Below are 19,512 nucleotides of genomic sequence, written 5' to 3' on the forward strand. Positions count from 1 at the left end.
TACCATTATGCCACCATCTCCTCATAAACTGACCCATTATCCCTATGATCACTGATCTAGTCTGGTTTCCAGTCTTAGACTGAAAGACTCACATACCAATGCACAACTTTCTTTTTATTCATACACAGGATGTGAAATCACTCAATAAGCCAACATGTATTTCATACTGCTGATTGCTCTTAAGGTAGTGTGGTGAGCTGTTTTTTTTAATCCCCCCAAAATCGCTGCAGTTCATATAGCATAGATAGACCTACACTGCAGTTACTGAATTTCAGGATTTTGATCCAATTACAGTGAAGAAATATTTCCAAAGCAGGATGTTGGGTGGCCCAGACTGGAACTTGCAGATGGTGGTGTTTCCATGTATTTGTTGCCTTGTCCTTCTAGGTGGTAGTGATAATGAGCTTAAATGGTGCTGTCTGAAGGAGCCTTGCGAAGCTGTAAACTGTGACTTGTAAATGATGTCTACTGCTGCCACTGTACATCAGAGGGGAAGGAAGGGAGTGAATGTTGAAGATGTTTGGATGGAGTGCCAATCAAACAGACTGCTGTGTCTTGGATGGTGTTGAGCTTCTTGACTATTTTTGGTGCTACAGTCGTTCAGGCAAGCAGGCACTATTCTGGTACAAGTAACTTGTACCTATTTGACAGGCTTTGACAAGCCAGGAGAAAAGTTACACAATACAAAATTTCTAGCCTTTGACCTGCTCTTACGGACACATTATATATTTGGCAAGTCCAGTTCCATTCTGATCAATGCTGACTTAATATCAAGGGCAGTCACCCTTACCATCCCTCTGTTGTGCTTGCTTTTAAGCAAGACTGCAGTGAGGTCAAGAGCTGAATGGACCTGACTGAACTGAAGCTGAGTGTCAGCGAGCAGGTTATTGATGAATACTGCATGGAGAAAGTTGCTGCAGTGCTACATTTTGTGTACAGAACGTCCGTGAGCAATGTTCCACATTGTCAGGTAGATGCCAGAGTTGTAACTGTACAAAAACACCTGAAGACTGCTGTTATTCTGAAGCACAAGTCTTAGTATTATTGCCAGAATGCTGTCAGAGCCCTTACCTTCGCAGTATCCAGTGCTTTCAGCCATTTTTTTGATATCACATTGAGTGAATCAAAGTGGCTGAAGACTTGCATTAGTGATGCTAGGATTTTCAGCAGACGGTCAGGTCTGATCATCCACTTGGCACTACTGATTAAAAACTAAGGAGGGAGGTACGTAATAATCAGCAGGAGGTTCCCTTGCCCATCTATGACCTGATGCATGCAACTTCATGTGTTCACAGTTAATGTTGAGGACTCATGTATACTCTTGTGCTACAATGTCTACTAGTCCTAACTAGGGAAGGATTATTTTCATTTGTGGGACGTGGGCATTGCTGGTTGGCCAGCATTTATTGCCCATCACTAGTTACCCTTGAGAAGGTGGTGGTGAGCTGCCTTCTTGGACGGCTGCAGTCCTCCTGCTGTGGGTTGGCCCATAATGCTAACAGGAGGGAATTCCAGGATTTCGATCCAGTGACAGTGAAGAAACAAAGATATATTTCGGAGTCAGGACGGAGAGTCACTTGGAGGGAACTTGCAGGTGGTGGTTCCCATGTATCTGCTGCCCTTGTTTCTCGAACTGGAAGTGGTCATGGGTTGGGAACTGCTGTCTTAGGATCTTTGGTGAGTTTCTGCAGTGCATTTGTAGATCGTGCTTCTACTGAGCATCAGTGGTGGGAGTGAACGCATGTGGAGTGGTGCCAAACAAGTGGGCAGCTTTGTCCTGAATGGTATCAAGCTTCTTAAGTGTTGTTGGAGCTGCACCCATCCTGGCAAAGTAGGGAATATTGCATCACACTCCTGACTTGATCCCTGTTGGTGATATCAAGAGATTCAATAGCTGAGTTACTGTTAACAAAACAAAAAAACTGAAAGAATTGCGGATGCCATAAATCAGGGACAAAAACAAAGTTGCCGGAAAAGTTCAGCATGTCTGGCAGCATCTGTGAAGGAAGTTACTGTGAAGGAAGCAGAGTTACTGCTGCAATATTTCTAGAGTCTGACTTGCTCTTGCAGACACTGTTTATACGGTGAGTCCAGTTGAGTTTCTGGTCAATGGTAACCCCCCCATGGATGTTGATAGTGGGGGAACTCAGTGATGGTAACATCATTGAATGTCATGGGGTGGTGGTTAGATTGTCTGATGATTCAATTAATTCACTATTGATAAGTGAACCTTCAATTTCCAATGCCCTGTAATTTCCTCCCTAAACTCTTCATTTTTCTACCTCCTTAAAATATGATTAAATCCACATATTTGACCAAGCTTTTGAACATTATTTTTCACACCTATGTCAAATTAATTCTGATGATGTTTCTCCTGGAGACATTTTTACTGCATTAAAGTGATTTTAGAAACACAAGTTATTCTTATGCAAGCAGATATACAGTCCTCTTACTTCTGCATGCCCTTCCCCAGTACCAGGTCGATAAAACAAGCTGCTGTATCAGCCAAATTCTGAAAATAAACAAACACTCACTCTATGATTAACCTGTTGATTTCTCTGTTTTCTGTGCTGAGCAATGCCAGAGAGATAATACATGAAATGATTGCAGTCTCCCAAAATGTCTACATGCCGAAAAGGTTCCCAGGAGATTAGAAAACCACATATGTAAAGAAATGAGGATGACAAAAAGCAGGAAACTGAAGTCCTGATGCTGGGAAAAGGATACAATAGATCATACAGAGAAGGTACGGCTTTATGAAAGGGATATTTAGCAGATTTGTTACAGCTGTTTGTAGACATGACAAGCAGATTGGATGAAGGTAACCAACAGATGTGGTGCATTTGGATTTTCAAAACTTAGTCAACAAGGTGCCACATGAAAGGTTCTCCTATTGAGTCAATAAATATATTCAAAGCAGAGTTAAATAGAATTTTGCACTACAAGTCAAGGGTTAAGAGGGGCAGGTAGGCAGGAAGTGCTATCTTTCAGAAGAGACAATAAGCCAAAGCTGTTTGTATCCTCAAGATACAACAAGGAGGAGCAGGAGTAGATCATCCTCATAAAACTTACAATGCCTTTCAGTAAGACCATGGTTGGAATAACTTTGGTTAATCGACTTAACCTCCTACCCGCCCCTCTTAACCCTTGACTTGTAGAGCAAAATTCTATTTAACTCTGCTTTGAATATATTTATTGACTCAATAGGAGAACCTTTCATGTGGCACCTTGTTGACTAAGTTTTGAAAATCCAAATGCACCACATCTGTTGGTTACCTTCATCCAATCTGCTAAGAGGGGCAGGTAGGAGGTTAAGTCGATTAACCAAAGTTATTCCAACCATGGTCTTACTGAAAGGCATTGTAAGTTTTATGAGGATGATCTACTCCTGCTCCTCCTTGTTGTATCTTGAGGATACAAACAGCTTTGGCTTATTGTCTCTTCTGAAAGATAGCACTTCCTGCAGTCTGGCATTCCAGCATTCTCTCAGTACTGCACTGAAGAGTCACCTAGATTTTGAGTGACTGATTATCTCCAGCATACGGCGTGAACCCATGACCTTCACTGAATACTCAGTTAGCAATACACAATATACATGTTCAACTTAATAAATGCAAATATACATATATCCATGCTCGAATGCGCACCTACCTGAATACACATATATGCGTACTTATTCACTAACATACCATACCTACTTTTTCAAACAGTTACATTTCTACAAATGTAGATGTATGTACACTCATGTACAGTTCCATACAAATTTGTACATATCCAAAGTAAGGCAGCCAGTGAGAATGGATCATGAACGTCTGAAGTGAGGTCTTGTAACTTTGAAAGATGTCCTTCACTTTGCATCCAGGACGTCTAAAGTCACCTGAGACACTGGAATTTCCGGCTCAGCCTTCAGACCGGGAAAGCTGACAACCTCTCTTTGCAATGCTCCCTTCATGCCACGTCATCCACCTTGACACCATGTTCCAAGACAGGTTCAGGACAAGAATTCCAGTTTAAGGGGCATTCTTCCTCGTCTGTGTCCCAGTCCTGAAAAATGCCCTCTCAGAGCCTCAGGCACTGCATTCATTAAAAGTGAAAAAGGTTGACAAGTGATTTAACTGAGAGTTTTAAATCAACCACCTGGAAAGGGACAATAACTATTTCCTCTGACGGGCAAGTCAGGGCTGAGAGGGAATATTATGGCGTAGTGGTAGCTCACTTATGTGCTTTAGCAGGAAGAAGAGTTGAATATTATTAAAATGGAAGAAAAACAGTGCAGAAAGCTGCAAAGCAGGGTGATTTGGGAATCAATGATAAAAATGCTAGCATGTAGGTTCAGTGAGTAATAGAGGCAACAGTCGATTTGTTTTAGAGATAATGGGAACTGCAGATGCTGGAGATTCCAAGATGATAAAATGTGAGGCTGGATGAACACAGCAGGCCAAGCAGCATCTCAGGAGCACAAAAGCTGACGTTTCGGGCCTAGACCCTTCATCAGAGACCTGATGAAGGGTCTAGGCCCGAAACGTCAGCTTTTGTGCTCCTGAGATGCTGCTTGGCCTGCTGTGTTCATCCAGCCTCACATTTTATCATCAGTCGATTTGTTTTACCTATTTAAAGGGAATAGGGAAGTATTGCTAAATCTATACAAAGCACTAGTCAGGCCATATCTGAAATAGTTCTGATATCTGTGAATAGTTTTGGACTCCTTACCTAAGGCAAGACATATTTTCATAGGAGGCAGTTCAGAGTAGGTTCACTGCAATTGGTTTCAAGTTGGAGGATTTTTTTTAAGTGAGGAGATGTTGAGTTGGTTCTGTTTGTGCTCATTGAAATTTAGAAGAATGAAATAAGACCTGACTGAAAAATATAGAAAACTTAGGGGGCTTGACAGTGTTCATGTGGAGAAAATGTTTCCTCTTGTGGGAGCGTTGAGGCATAAGCTTAAAGTAAGGCTCACTCATTTAAGACAAATGAATGGAATTTCTTTTCTATGAAGGTGCTGAACCTGTGGAATTCTCTACTGGAGGAGAGGACTCTTAAGGCCGGGTCATTAAGTATATTCAAGGCTAAGATAGACAGATTTTTAATAAGTAAGGGTATGGAGATAAGGCAAGAAAGTGGAGTTGAGGATTATCAGATCAGCCATGATCTCAAATGACAGAACAGACATGGGCTGAATGGCCCACTGCTACCCTTTTAATTTATAGTCTAATGGCATCTGAAACGAAGCTCTGCATCTCTCGATCCAGGGAGTCTTCTAAGTCTAAGCGAGTCCAGGCTTAACATTAAATTAGAGCCACACCATTCAACGTGATGTCAGGAAACATCCTCACACAAAGGTTAGTGGAAATCTGGAATCCTCTTCCCCCACCCCCTCCGAAAAAAAGCTATTAAGGCTGACATTGTAATATTCACAATTTGAGACGTATCAATTTTTTTGCATGACAGTATTAAGGGATAAGGAAAATGAATAAGCACAGTTTGGTTCATCTCTCACTGAACCTACAACTATAAGCTCAAGGTATTTCAGAACCATCATACAGAATTATGTACACTGACAAAAAAAAGAGACATGCATCTACTCATTTATGCATGGTCACACAGAGACGTACAAAGTCAGATACAAATAATGTATACTATCACACAAGTGCACACAAAACATTTTTCATACATATCTATTTACTAACACATACAACCATGCACACAAATACAAATCCATATACACAAACACAAAGCTCCCAGATCATTCATGCACACAAAAATGTACAAATACTTACACGGTTAGAAATATTTGCACCCACCTTGTGAATTTAAGTATACAGTATGCAAATATTTACAACCATATGCACATTCATGGCTACATACAAGCCCCTAAAATAATATACTCTCCTACATAATACATGCACATCCACACTTGTGTATATTCTAATCTACACATATGCCCACGTTCATGACCAGACGTTTCCACACATACACATGTATACTCACGCACATGCCAAACATACCTGCATATTCATGCAGTCATTGTACACGCAAAAAAATGCACACTGCATCCAGAGATATATAAACATAGTAATTCCATTCACTTGCTTCTAAATGTAAAAAGATGATAATACCCGAATCTTAAGTGCACACATTCCGTCACACTGACCTTCACAAGGCACTCATCTCACTGGAGCAGACATTCACCGCAACACATTCACTCATGCGTTCACAAGACAAAAGGCAACGTTATTTGCACAATGTCCTTGCTCTGATGGCACAGTTGCCGCTGATCTGTAACGGTGTGCAAATGCTGCACCAAACAAGTCCTTGCTTTCTCCGACTGTATGAGATGTCGCACCCCTCGAGAATCTCACCAAAAATTAAATTGGTTTAGCTCTTCACCCCCTCCCCAATAATGGGATCAAATAACACATCATATATTTTATTTCTAGAAACCATCGGTCTCTACCTTTTTTTGCTATTAAGGGTCGTAAAGCAGCAACCACGTTCTTCCAGTGCACTACTGAGGTAACATCACCCCTTCCCTCGACCTTCCTCCGACCACCACTGCCCAACCCCAACCAAGGACACCATCCCCTTCTACCAAAGCACTCAAAGTCCCGCGGCTGATGCTAATGATGAACACTGTATACTTACACACCCTGATCATCGCCAAATGCCAACAGACAGGAGTGAGCAACGAAGAATGGTGTGCGGTCGACTGTAAAGAGTGGGGAAGAAGAGGAGATGGACACAAAAGAGCACATTGTCGGTTGTCCTTCACTTACCCCATCCCAGCACTCAGGCATTTTGAGGTCAAATCAGAGGAAAGAGCTCCAGCTCTGCGGGTACGGAAATTCCTGAATTTAGTATCTTAAAAGCTCGAGAACAACAAGCTCCTAAACTAGCTCTGCAGCCCGTCAGTCAGAAGCTGCGTCTTTTATAGGAGCCCAGCATCCTGCGGTCACAGGCAGTGTGCAAAGCCCTTCTATTGGTTGCTGCTGAAACAGTTTCTGCTTTGATTGGTTCCAAGGCTGTTCACCCCCTTGGTGTTTCTGTTCGCGTGTATGTGTTTGTATGTGTGTGCATTGTCTCTATCATGTCTGCTCAGGGACGTTGCTGCTTTGCCATTCCAATGATTTGCATTTTTACAGCCTCTGTAGCTGATGCGAGTTCTGATGTGAATTTCAATGACATACTAAGAGACGCAATGCCTTTCGTTCATTGTTCACGATTTCTCAATGTCGCATTTCTCTCGACTCTGCGCTCCTTGAATCTTTGCTTCCCATTGCCTAGCACGGAAATGCGTGCCTCAACCATCCAGCAGCTTGATTCCCCATCCCCATATAACTTACCATCTTATACTGCAATCTTAATCAATATGCACGAACTGTGTCTTTCTACAGAAAAACAATCCTGCATCAGCACCAAACCGGAAAAGCGAGGAGAGTGGTAGAGAGCGAAAATCAGAATGAAAATAGCACAAGCAGGACAAAGTCAGAGGGAAAAAAAAGAACGGAAGATACAAGTGAGATAGAGAAAAAACATGGAGTAAGAAAGAGGAAAGAAATGAATGCAGAGCAGAAAGGAGACAGCTAAACCTGTCTATTAACACGCACGACGAATTTGCAATTGTAATTGATCAGAACATCAAAATAAATGCACTTTTAATTTTATAGTATAAATGATTGAAAGTTAATAAGATCTATATACTGAAAGGTACACATGAATGCTGAATTGGGATTTGCTGTTATCTTCTGACGCCCGCATGACCCTGATCCAATTATCTAGGTCGGGGTCATATCAAGCACTCGAAGGCAAGGTTTAGACCAGAAAAGTAATTCCTTGCCAGTATCCCGCGGGGAAATTGGTGAAACAAACCATCTCGACTGACTTCAATCACAGGCACGTGTGGGTGCCACATCCATGACCTACAGGACGGAGCTGTGCCTGAACCACAAATTAAAATGTACTCGGCGGAAAGGAGTGACGTGAGATGGTGGTCCCTGCTGGCAGCAGAGGTGGTGAGCTGAAGAGGAATTCAAACAAAAAGGTAGTAATTAAGCACTAAGCTCCAACTGACCTATATCGTTCTGCATTCTACCACTAACCCCACGCACAAATTCACCTATGCTTTGCTTACATGCTACCACAGGGATCCAAAGGATCGTAAAGCACAAAGAACAAAACAGATCTGGAACAGATTCTTTGGCCTTCCAAGCCTATGCTGACACATTTTGCCCTTCCATGCTAAAACTGTCTTCACTTACAGGATCCGTATCCCTGTATTCTCTTACTGTTCATGTATCCATTCATGTGCTTCTTGAATGCTGCAATTAGTTCTGTTTCCACAACCTCCCCTAGCAGCGTGTTCCGGGCACTTGCCAACCTTTGTGAAAAAAACATGGCTTACACATCTCTTTTAAACTCCCCTCTACACACCTTGAACCTGTGTCCCTGAGTAGTTGACTCCTCCACCCTGGAAAAAGTCTCCTACTTCTCACTCTATCCATGCCATTCACAATTTTGCAAACTATCAGGTCACCCCTCAACCTCCTGCATTCCTGTGAAAACAAACACCGTCTGTCCAAACTTTCTTCACAGCTAAAATCCCCATGCCAGACAACATCCTGGTAAACCTTTCCTGTACCCTCTCCAAAGCATCTACATCTTTCTGGTAATGTGGTGACCAGAAGTGTACATTATATTCCAAGAGTGACCTAACCAAAGTACAGTAAAGCTGCAGCATAACTTGCCTATCCTTATACTTAATGCCCCTTCCAATGAAGGCAAAGCATGCAACAGGTCTTTTATACTATCTCATCTACCAGCTTTGCCACCTTCGGTGATCTGTGGTCCTACAGACTCAGATCCCTCTTCATACCAATACAACAGGATTTTGCCATTCACTGTATAATTTCCACCTCTACTTGGCCTTCCAAAATGCACATCTCACATTTGTCTGGATTAAACTCCATCTGCCACTTTTCTGCCCATGCAAAAAGTAGAGAGAAAGAAAGACTTGCATTTATTTAATACTTTTCACAGCACCATGACCTCCCAAAACATTTTAAAGCAAGGCCCCAGAAACAAAAATGTAATTATGATAAATATAGGATAAATTGATGAGGACACTGGGAGAACGCTGTAGTTTATAAAAGTTGCACAACAAAATCTTTCATGTATACCAAAGGGCAGATGAGGTCCTGTGTTAATGTCACTTCTAACAGCTCAAAACTCCCTTCTTGCTGGCATTAAACCATCAGCCTAGATTTTGTGCTCAAACTTACAGAAATGAAACTCGAGACCACATCTTTTTGGTCTAGGTGAAAATGCTACCTCTGAACTACAGCATTTAATTCAAAAGTTTCATGCAAAAGACAAGTTTGTGTGAAAAACCTGCTGGGAACCAATTAAGGATTCGTTACATTTCTGCACAATTACGAGTCAATTTATGATCTTGAACACCTAGCCTACACCAATCGATTTTGGCAGCCTTGGGATTTGTGATGTCATAAATTGCAATGTTTAGTCTGGGACTATCATTACCTTCAAGACTGGCTCCATTATGAACCAGAAAGCCTAATCGCTGTTAAAATTGCTCCTTCACTGTTTTATATAAAAGTCCATTTGGATGCAATTTGTGGAGGCGACATCACAGAAAAATGATCTTGACTTTTATCCCAGAGAAAATGCAGTCAGTTCAGAGATGGTTAAAATTGTCTTTTGTTACAATTGGAAAAATAATTGTTGCATGGTTGCCTTCAGATATTTTACGTAATTTTTTTAGAGCCAGTATAAATCATTGGCAGAGTGTGAAAAGAAAGAAATGCTGGAATAAGAACAGAACAAATAGTACTTCAGGAAGGGGAACTGACAGACAACTTGTTCAGTGAAATCTTCCCTTCACACTAAGCAGCACACAATCTTGGAAGCAGATCAAGTGGTCGCATCAGACCATCAGCTAGCTGCTCAACGTAGAATGTTTACACAAATTTTTCTGAGCAGTAATTACTGCTCTTTGTTGTAACTGTTTATTGACGTGGCAAGCAGTTTTCTGTTGATTGCCGGTGCTACAGGCTTATCATTTACACCCTGTGCATCCAGGAGAACAGCAAGAATTTGCAGTTTTACTGATGGTAGGATGCTATCGTGACCAAAGTAGGACTGACCTATATAGCTCAATAAGCTTCTATACACAATTTGCTTTTCTTCATGAGCCATGAATCTTTATTTTACTAAACATAACTGTACAGCAGCAATGCATGAGCTTGAATTGTGAAGTCAGGCATATTACCCAACCAATGTATGACGGACTGAACTGAGATTCCAGCTGTGTGTAGTGACACGGACTCTGAGAAGCCTTTTTAAAACTGTTTGGCTGTCCGTCTGAAAAGGAGTGAAAATTCACAATGTGGATGTGAAGAGCACTTCTTGGGAGAGTCTTATGACATCACTGTCCAGAATTGGACATTTCTACTGACTCATGCTATAGGTTAGGCATCCACTGTTGGTCTAAAAATGAGGTGACCTTGCCCCGATTTCAAACACACTGGGATCGAGGTAATATTTGCACTTGGAGGTCAGGCCGACAGATTTACAGTTCCTCCCTCTCTCAAAAACTCAACATTCTGAAACTTCTCCATACTAAAAACAAGACTTTTAAACCAAATCTTGTTATCACCAAATCACTACTCCTAACGTAACCCCTCAACTCCATGACACTGAAACCCCACCAGGGTTCTGTTGTAACTTCTGAGAGACACCCAACAGAAATTGTCAGGATGTGTGTGTTCTGGCTATTGTTTTACAGCAACAAATGTATTTTTCCAGTAGAGTTATGGTGAGAGACCAGCAGAACCCTCCAGCCCTTTAATTATTCTATACTTTTCACTGATGTATTGATGATGCCATGCTAATTACAGGCACAGAAACTCAGCTACAAAGACTCATGGATTGTCTCACCCGTGCTTCTTCTCCCTGACTACAGGAATCAAACAAATTTGATTGTTGGACAGAAGGCCACATCCCTGCCCTTAATTTCTCATACAAACAATTCACTGCAGCAAGCAAATTTTGCTATCAGGGAGCAATACTAACTAACAAATCACTGTTGATATAGAGTTTAGTTTCCACGTAGGGAAACCCCTTTCACCAACTCTCAAAACATGCATGGAATAAAATCAAGCTAGCCTTTTAGTGCTAAGATACTAGTTGCCTTGACAATGGATCATACCACCATGTTGGTTTTGGACAAATTGAACTTAAAAAGGAAGAAAAGTTTCTGTTTAATAATGGAGGACATCCAGGTGAGAGATGGTTGAGAATGCAACTCATGACTGGCTGGAAAAGTCACGGTGTGAATTACATTTATCCCCAAGAGAAACCATAGAATGTTGCATCTGCTAGGGTGTCATGAAATTTAAAGGGAACCACTTCAAAGTGAGAGATACAATGCAAAAACTTGAACTAATCCCCGTAAATTACATCCCCAGACTATGGACATAACGTGGGGTACGGGAAAGCAAAGATATTAACATCCACGAGTTATACAGACACCTGCTCTCCGACAAAATGGATTACATCATTGATCTAGAAAGGATTCTGGCTGGTTTTAAACCATTCACAAAAGTAGCCATGCTCTCTCATTCTCTTTCTCCTCTCTCTCCTTTTCTGTCTCAAGCCACCTCATCGCTTTGTTCACATTCAATCTGCTTCAACTGCAAGTCAGCTCTAACCACCTCTGATAACTCTGCTACCAGTACAGGAGTTTACATTACCCCACAGGTCGGTTTGAAATCTGGTGTCTCCCGTATTTCCATTAATCTCAAATGCTGTGTTAATATTGTAAATATCCTAAGAAAATTCCAAAATTCTGACTCTAATTACCCATTCTTTTATTTTAGTTTTTGTTAGGTTTTATAAATCAGTCATCCATCTGCAGGGAAGTTGTAATGGTTTCCAATGCTGTCTTATTTCATTTTATGGGAAATTTAGAAATTTGTCCTTTTATCCTTTATCAATTAACCTTTCTCTACATCCAATCTCACTCAGTTCACTTTCAAAGATCCTGTACCAAGCCTCCTCACTTTTGTCATTATGCTTGATGAGAATAGTGTGTTGGAAATCAAGTGCTACTATTCCACGAGTCATCACAAATGTGAGATATGAAGAATCACTTGAATCATTTGGATAGTTAGTTTACCTGACTACAACTGCTGAGATCAATGAAACACACACACCAAGTTTAAATCAATAAATAAGAAAACAAAAACTTATTTGTTATAACAAACTTAGCCTCCATTGTGTAGCAAATGGTTATTGATTACTAATAATGCAGACTTAAACTATATGGCAGTGAGGATGAGAACAGTAAAACAGGGACATGAGAAATTAGAATAAAACATCTTTGAAAAATCTAAACAATGCATGAAATGACTGCACATGAAGCTGTTGTGAAGATCAGGCATCTATATTTTTCAGTTATTAACAAAAATTGGTTGGTTTAGTGTGGACACATCCTGCCAAAGCATGCCCAGCTCTCTACAAATCTTAATGCTTTTGGATAACTATCCAATTGAAAATTCTTGCATTCATTCAGCCAGTTAGCTGACAAAATAACAATAATAATTAACATGAAAGTCAACACAGATTGTGGCCTCTCCCACACCTCCCAAGCACCAGCCTCCACCAGAGAGTTACAAACTGACACACACACACACACACACACACACACACACACACACACACACACACACACACACACACACACACACCTGAGAAATGGTGGATATGTAATGCAAGCCCTATTGAAGGTGTGACCCTGATCACCCATTTATACTCCATTTTGGGCTTCAATCAAAGCAGATTCTAGACCTCCCACCTGACAACCAATATCTGTCTTGTTTTAAAAATAGTTGAGTGTCTTAAATCTTACAGGGGCAGAAAACTGAAGGAAAATATGGGATAAGGCATCACCTTCTCATGCAAATAATTTCACAGCTTTATTCCAGATTGATCTCCGTTATCATTACCAAGCCAGCTTTGTGTCTCTGCTCATAAATGCCTGTGCACATGGGAGTATGTGAGTAGCACTTTTATTGTTTAAAGTAACTGAGTTCTTATACTTACATCTGTTCGTGTTTGTGCACATATGTGAGTGTGCCCATGTGAGTGTCACTGCTTTAGGGGCAGATCTTCAACTTAATGTCAAGTGTGCAACAGCATTATGAATTAACCACCACTGATATCGATAGAAAGAAACTGAGCAATCGTATACAGTTTTTGAGAACATTTGTAGCTCGGGTTGTGGATGGAGTGGTAGATTTGTTCGCCAAGCCAGTGTATTTGATTGCAGACGATTTGTCACCCTGCTAGGTAACATAGTCAATGCACCTCCGGTAAAACGCTGGCGTTCTGTCCTGCCTCAATTTTCTGAGATGTTTGGCATTATTTCCAGTTCTGTTATTGAGTGATATAGGTCCAGTTCAATGTGTTTGTTGATGTTACAACACTGACAATATTAAAACCTGAGCAATCGTATGCCAGTTTTCAGTTCAGTTGGGAAGCTTTAATTGCACCCTTTCATCTCTAAGTGCACTGGCACAGCAATGCTTGTAGAGTACAAATGACCATTTGTGGTCAGTGACCTACAGAATTATATATAGAGAATATAGAACGTATAGAACAAAAACAGGTTATTTGGCCACCAGTTAGATCTGCTGTTAATAATTTACGTGAACCTCCTCCTATTCAGCCGACCTCATCTCAGCCTTCTTACATAATTTCTATTCCACTGTCCAACAGATCTGTGATTTTTCCAGCTTGTCTGGATGAAAGTAACAGTTGCGGGTGGATAAGTTACTGATCGTGGTTCAGGAAGCCATTCAAGGTGGACGGAAACAGACAGAGCACTCGCTAACAGTATACGATGAAGTGTTAACAGTTTCACTGAGTGCCAGGGTTTGATATTTGTCCTGGTCTGGAGAATTACTTGCAGTGGGAGGAAGAGGACCAGTGTTTGTAGTCATAATACTAGCAAAATGGGTAGAACAAAGAGAGAGGCTCTCTGACGAAGTATGAGAAGTTAGGGTATTAGGAAGTAGAGAAGGCTTTAAGTTAAATTGGGGGTGGGGGTGTAGGTTGGGATGACAGATCAAGCTTGGATAGATGTATCGTGGGAGAAGAGATGAGGCAGGAGATCAAAACAGTAAACGGGAAATGAAGGCTAGAGAATCATAAGCTAGGACCATGAGAAAAATAAAATTAAGAACACACCAGTCAATACTAGATGTCACCGAGGTAACCAACAGATAAAACTCAAGGCTCGGCATTTGTGTATAGCATTGATAAAGTGAATAAATTGTTAGCACACAGTGGAGCAAATACATATGATCTGATACTTGTTACAGAGACATGGCTGCAGGTTGATGGTTGGGTCTGAAGTTGAGAGATATATAATTTTCGAGAAGACTAATAACCTCAGTAAACAAAGCTGAACAAAGATGGCAATAGTACAACAGTTAGAGATTTGTTCAGGAGATCAGGATGTAGAATCAGTTTTCGTGGACATGAAGGATGGCAGAGGAAAGAAGTCACTAGAAGGAGTGGCACCCTAACAGTAACTGCAACTGTGACAAGAAATGCCTGCAATGAAAGGGACAATATTAATCATAAGTGACAATAATCTACGTATGAACTGGAAACAGTTAGATCGACAATGGTAGACTTGGTGAGAATTTCATAGAATGCTTTCAAAACAATTTCTAGAGCAGCACTTTCTGTAACCAACAAGAAATGATATTACATTAGCCTCGATGTTGTAAAATAACACAAGATTAATGGGTGACCTCAAAATAAAGGCACCTCAAGGCAGCACCAGTCACAATGACTGGATCCAACATCCAATTTAGAAGAGTATAGTGAATCAGACTAGTATTTCAAACTTAAATAAAGACAACTATGTGGGCATGAAAGCTGAGCTAGCAAAAAGTAATTTGGGATTCGAGGCTAGCACAGAGATTAATAGAGAAGCAATGGCAGACATTTAAGAGCATATTTCAGAAAACTCAAAGTATTCCACTCCAAAGAAAAATTTCAAGGGGGAGGAGCTATGATTCATGATTAACTAAAGTGGTTACAAAAAACATCAAACATAAGGAAAAAAGCATAAGATTGAGTAGCAGGTGAGATTATTGATCAAAATATAGAAAATGGCAGAGAATGCCTGAAATGGTGATTAGGAGAAATAAAAGTAGCCAATAAGAGGAAACTATCTTGAAATATGAAAAAAAATTACAAGGGACATCTTAAAATGAAGACAGTAAATAAAATGTTGGTCCTCAGAGTTAGAATGGGGGGTTAATAGTAGATACAGAAATGGCAGATGTACCAGATAAATATCTTGCTTCTGTCTTTGTTATAGAGAGTACAAAAATCATCACAGTCATAGCTGTAGATCCAGGAGGTAGAAGGAAGAGAGGAGCTTGGCAAAATTACACTCATCAGGGAATTGGTACCGAGCAGACTGATGGAGCTGCAGGCTGACAAGTGCCCGAGCCTAGACAGACTTCATCAGCCACCTCTTTCAAAAGCCAACAATGAGGTAACAATAGCAATAAACCCAAACAAACAGACAAAACGGGCTCAGAAACCATAACCACTCTCCCCTACATCAAAGACATTTCCGAAATGACTGCCAGACTACTCGGACCTCTTGGCATCAGGGTAGCCCACAAACCCACCAACACACTAAAACAACAGCTAATGAACTTAAAAGACCCTATACAGACAACAAATAAAACGAACGTCATCTACAAAATACCTTGCAAGAACTGTGACAAACACTACATTGGACAAACTGGCAGAAAGCTAGCCACCAGGATACATGAACATCAACTAGCCACAAAACGACATGACCCACTATCACTCGTATCCTTACATACAGATAAGGAAGGACACCACTTTGATTGGGACAACACATCCATCCTAGGACAAGCCAAACAGAGACATGCACGAGAATTCCTAGAAGCATGGCATTCCAACCGGAACTCCATCAACAAACACATTGGTTCCAAATCAATCAACCATCCCCTGAGAAAAAGCACAGGAAATGACATCACCAATGCAGGAAATCACATCACCAACCCAAGGAAACCTAACCAGATAAATAGAAAGCGGGACATAACACCAGTGCTTTGTCAGAGGCTCACTGATGATGTTACCTGGAATGGTGACAAAACATCTGGGAACAAACCGGCCAGCTCAGTGAACTAGCTTACATCTCGAACACAATAAAGACCCACTCTCTTGTGGACCGAGAGGACGAGAGTGCTATCTTGGAGGTGAAAGGAGGACGTCGGGTTGGCTGTGCACCCTTGCGACCAGTGGATCTTAATGCTGGCTTCGGCCTAACGCTGGTTCAGGGGAGCAGCCAACCTGCAACGATGGCTGCGGCAAGTGCTCGTGCCCCAGGTCAGGGGGTCCGGAACACCATCCGTGTTTCCGTAAAGAAGGTGGATGAAGTTGCACCTGTGGACCGCACCTTCTTCGTGAAGAGGGTCCTGTTGGACTGTTGTGGGTTCGCTGCTGCGGACATTTACTGCCTGCAGGATTTCCCCGGAGGGGGTTTTTACGATGTGACCTTCTGGAGTTCCAAGCTTTGCGAGCGCTTCCTGGAGGTTTTCAAGGAGAAAGGAGGTGAGGGCCCCCTCTCTGTATTGACCGCTGTCCCACTGTTTGTGATGCCAGCACAGAGGAGCCGTATGGTGACTGTACACATGTACAACCCGCATGTGCCAGCAGTTGATGTCCTGACCTTCCTCGGAAGGTATGTGAAGGTGGAAGGGGACCTAACTGACATCGTGGACCCCTTTGGCATCTGGACGAGTAAGAGGCAGGTCAAGGTGACGCTGAGGATGGGCGCAGACGGGAATGTCGCACATCCACCGTCCAGCTTCGCGATCGGCGGGAGCAGGGGCTACCTGACCTATGCAGGGCAACCTAAAGTCTGCCATGCCTGTGGTAGGTCAGGTCACGTGGCGGCCGACTGCAAAGTCACCATCTGCAGGGAGGAGGGACACCTTGCAAAGGATTGCCCACGAGAGAGAAGCTGCAACCTTTGCGGGGAAGCGGGCCACTTCTATAGGGCATGCCCGCAGCAGGGTGCCACCTACGCCCAGGTCGCCGGCAGGGGAAATGCGGGGCCAGCCCCCCCGGAGGAGAGGAAGGCACCAGGGCCCAGCAAGGACCCCACTAATGTGCAGGAAGGCCAGGCCATGCAGGATGGGCCCGAGGCCAGCAAAGCACCCCTGCAGGCTCCGATCCCCCCCGACAACCCGGAGCCAATGGAGGCGGCGACAGGCGACCCAGGGGAGTGGACAACAGTCCGGAAAGCGAGGAGGAAGGTGCGTCGACAGGCCCAGGAACCGCAACAATCAGGCGGGAAGAGGCAGCTACAGGGGGGGCTATAAGAGCTCCTCTGACGAGGAGGATTCGGAGAGGGCCCACCCGAAGCAGAAGTTAAAGGTCTCGAGGGGGAAGGAAAGCAGCACCCCGCTTCCAGGTGATGGGAGGCGTCCTGAGGCTCACTCCGACACCCAGTCAAGTGCCGCTGGAGCACTGGAGGGCCCCCCGGAACTTCCAGACGGGAAGGAGGAAACAGCGCGTCCCCAGCCTGACCCGGAGCCGGACCCTCCTGCCTCCGCACCCCTGACAGGGGGATGCCACCCGGAAGGCAGCACGGACGGTTTCCTGAGCCCGGAGAGCGTCCAGCAGTTAGCCCGGGCAATGGGCATGAAGGGACAGATGGAGGGGCTGGACCTTGGACTTGGGGAGGGTACTGCGGTCACTGCCCACAATGGGGGTACGGGTTGCGAACATTAATGTGCGCAGCGTCAAGTCAACCGCGAGATGTGTGTCCACGTTGGCCTACCTGACCACCATCAAGGCGGACCTCCTGTTTCTGCAGGAGTGCGGGATACCGCACCTCGGCAGGTACGGGAAATGGTCTGGCGCCTGGACCTGTGGGCCTTCGATCTGGTCGGGGGGTAACGACTGTCGCTCCTCGGGCCTGGCTATTCTGCTGCGGGGGCGCAACTTCACCATCTCTCAAGTTCAGGAGGTGGGGGGGGCGCCTCCTAATGGCTGACATCACCTACAGGAATGCTCCCCTGAGGCTGATCAATGTGTACGCCCCAGCGGTATGGAGTGAGCGGTTGGCCGTCCTGCAGCGGCTTCCACCCCTGCTGACCACGTCCAGGCCGGTCATCCTAGGCGGAGACTTCAACTGCATCATTGATGCAGATGGAAGATCCGGCGTGGGGACAGCGGGTGGGGGGATTCAACTGGACGTCACGTCCAGATTCCTGATGGGCACGGTGAAGGACGCCAAGCTGCTCGACGTCTTCAGCACCCCTGCAGACGGAGCGCAGCAGAGGTACACCTGGTCGCGGCCAGACGGGTCTAGCCGCTCAAGGATAGACTTCCTGTTTGTGTCACGGACGTTCTCAGTCAGGTCCACCGGCGTCGAGCCGGTGTTCTTCTCTGACCACTGCCTCCTGTTGGCCGACTGTCACTTACAGGACGACCAGCCGGCCGGCAAGGGGACGTGGAAGCTCAACACGACTCTCTTGACCCCAGGGATCATCGAGGAGCTTAAGAGGGAGTACGCCGGTTGGAGAACCGTGAAACCCCTCTTTGAGTCTCCAGGCGACTGGTGGGAGACGGTGAAGGAGAACATCAAGAGGTTCTTTGTCCTCAAGGGTGTTCAGAAGGCAAGAGAGAGGCGGGGAAAGCTGTCGCGACTCCAGAAAAGGGTGCAGAACCTGCTCCTTCTGCAGTTGATGGGGGTCGATGTCACGGAGGACCTCCGCGAGGTGAGGGGCCAGCAAGCCTCGCTCTTCGCCGCGGAGGCCTCCAGGATAATCTTCCGGTCCAGGGTCCGCTCCGTGGAGCAGGACGAGACGTGCTCGCGTTTCTTCTTTCAGAAGGTGCACAAAGAGAGCTCTGTGCTTAGCCGGCTGAAGGAGGACGACGGCTCGGTGACGTCGTCTTGGCCCGACGTTTTGAGGATCAGCAGATCCTTCTATGCCGGACTGTACGACACGAAGCCCACGGACAGCACGGCCTCCGAGTCGTTCCTGTCGTCTATCACGGAGGTCTTAGACGACGGCACGAGGGAGTGGCTGGACCGGCCGATATCCCTGGACGAGCTGGCCAGAGCCCTCAAGTCCTTGCAGAGGACTAGGACTCCCGGAAGTGACGGCTTACCGGTCGAGCTGTATTCCGCTCTGTGGGGCCTGGTCGGCCAGGACCTGCTGGAGGTGTACGATAGTGCGCTTCGGGCAGGGGAAATGTGCAAGTCCATGAGGAAGGGCATCATCACCCTCATTTACAAGAGGAAGGGAGAGAGGGAAGAAATTAAGAATTGGCGTCCCATTTCACTTTTGAACGTGGACTACAAAATCCTGGCCAAGGTCATTGCCAACCGGGTCAGGTCTGTCCTGGAGTCAGTGACTCACCCTGAAC

At 44.2% G+C, this 19,512-nt stretch overlaps 1 protein-coding gene across 4 annotated transcripts in view; it reads right to left on the bottom strand.

Annotated features, from left to right (window-relative positions):
- ndrg4 (NDRG family member 4) overlaps positions 1-19,512 on the bottom strand; it is a 160,330-nt gene that overhangs the window by 64,882 nt on the left and 75,936 nt on the right. The window contains exon 1 of one of the 4 annotated variants that reach the window (XM_048546332.2): positions 6,774-6,915. The exons of 2 other annotated variants lie outside the window; for them this stretch is intronic. In XM_048546332.2, coding sequence (XP_048402289.1) covers positions 6,774-6,794 — 21 coding nt within the window. In that variant the 5' untranslated portion in view covers positions 6,795-6,915. Of the gene's footprint in view, positions 1-6,773; positions 6,916-19,512 lie in introns of those variants that run through there. One more of the 4 variants, XM_048546333.2, reaches the window with a different exon arrangement.

This window comes from Stegostoma tigrinum, chromosome 16 (assembly GCF_030684315.1).
Source record: "Stegostoma tigrinum isolate sSteTig4 chromosome 16, sSteTig4.hap1, whole genome shotgun sequence".
In the NCBI taxonomy this organism is placed as follows: Eukaryota; Metazoa; Chordata; class Chondrichthyes; order Orectolobiformes; family Stegostomatidae; genus Stegostoma; species Stegostoma tigrinum.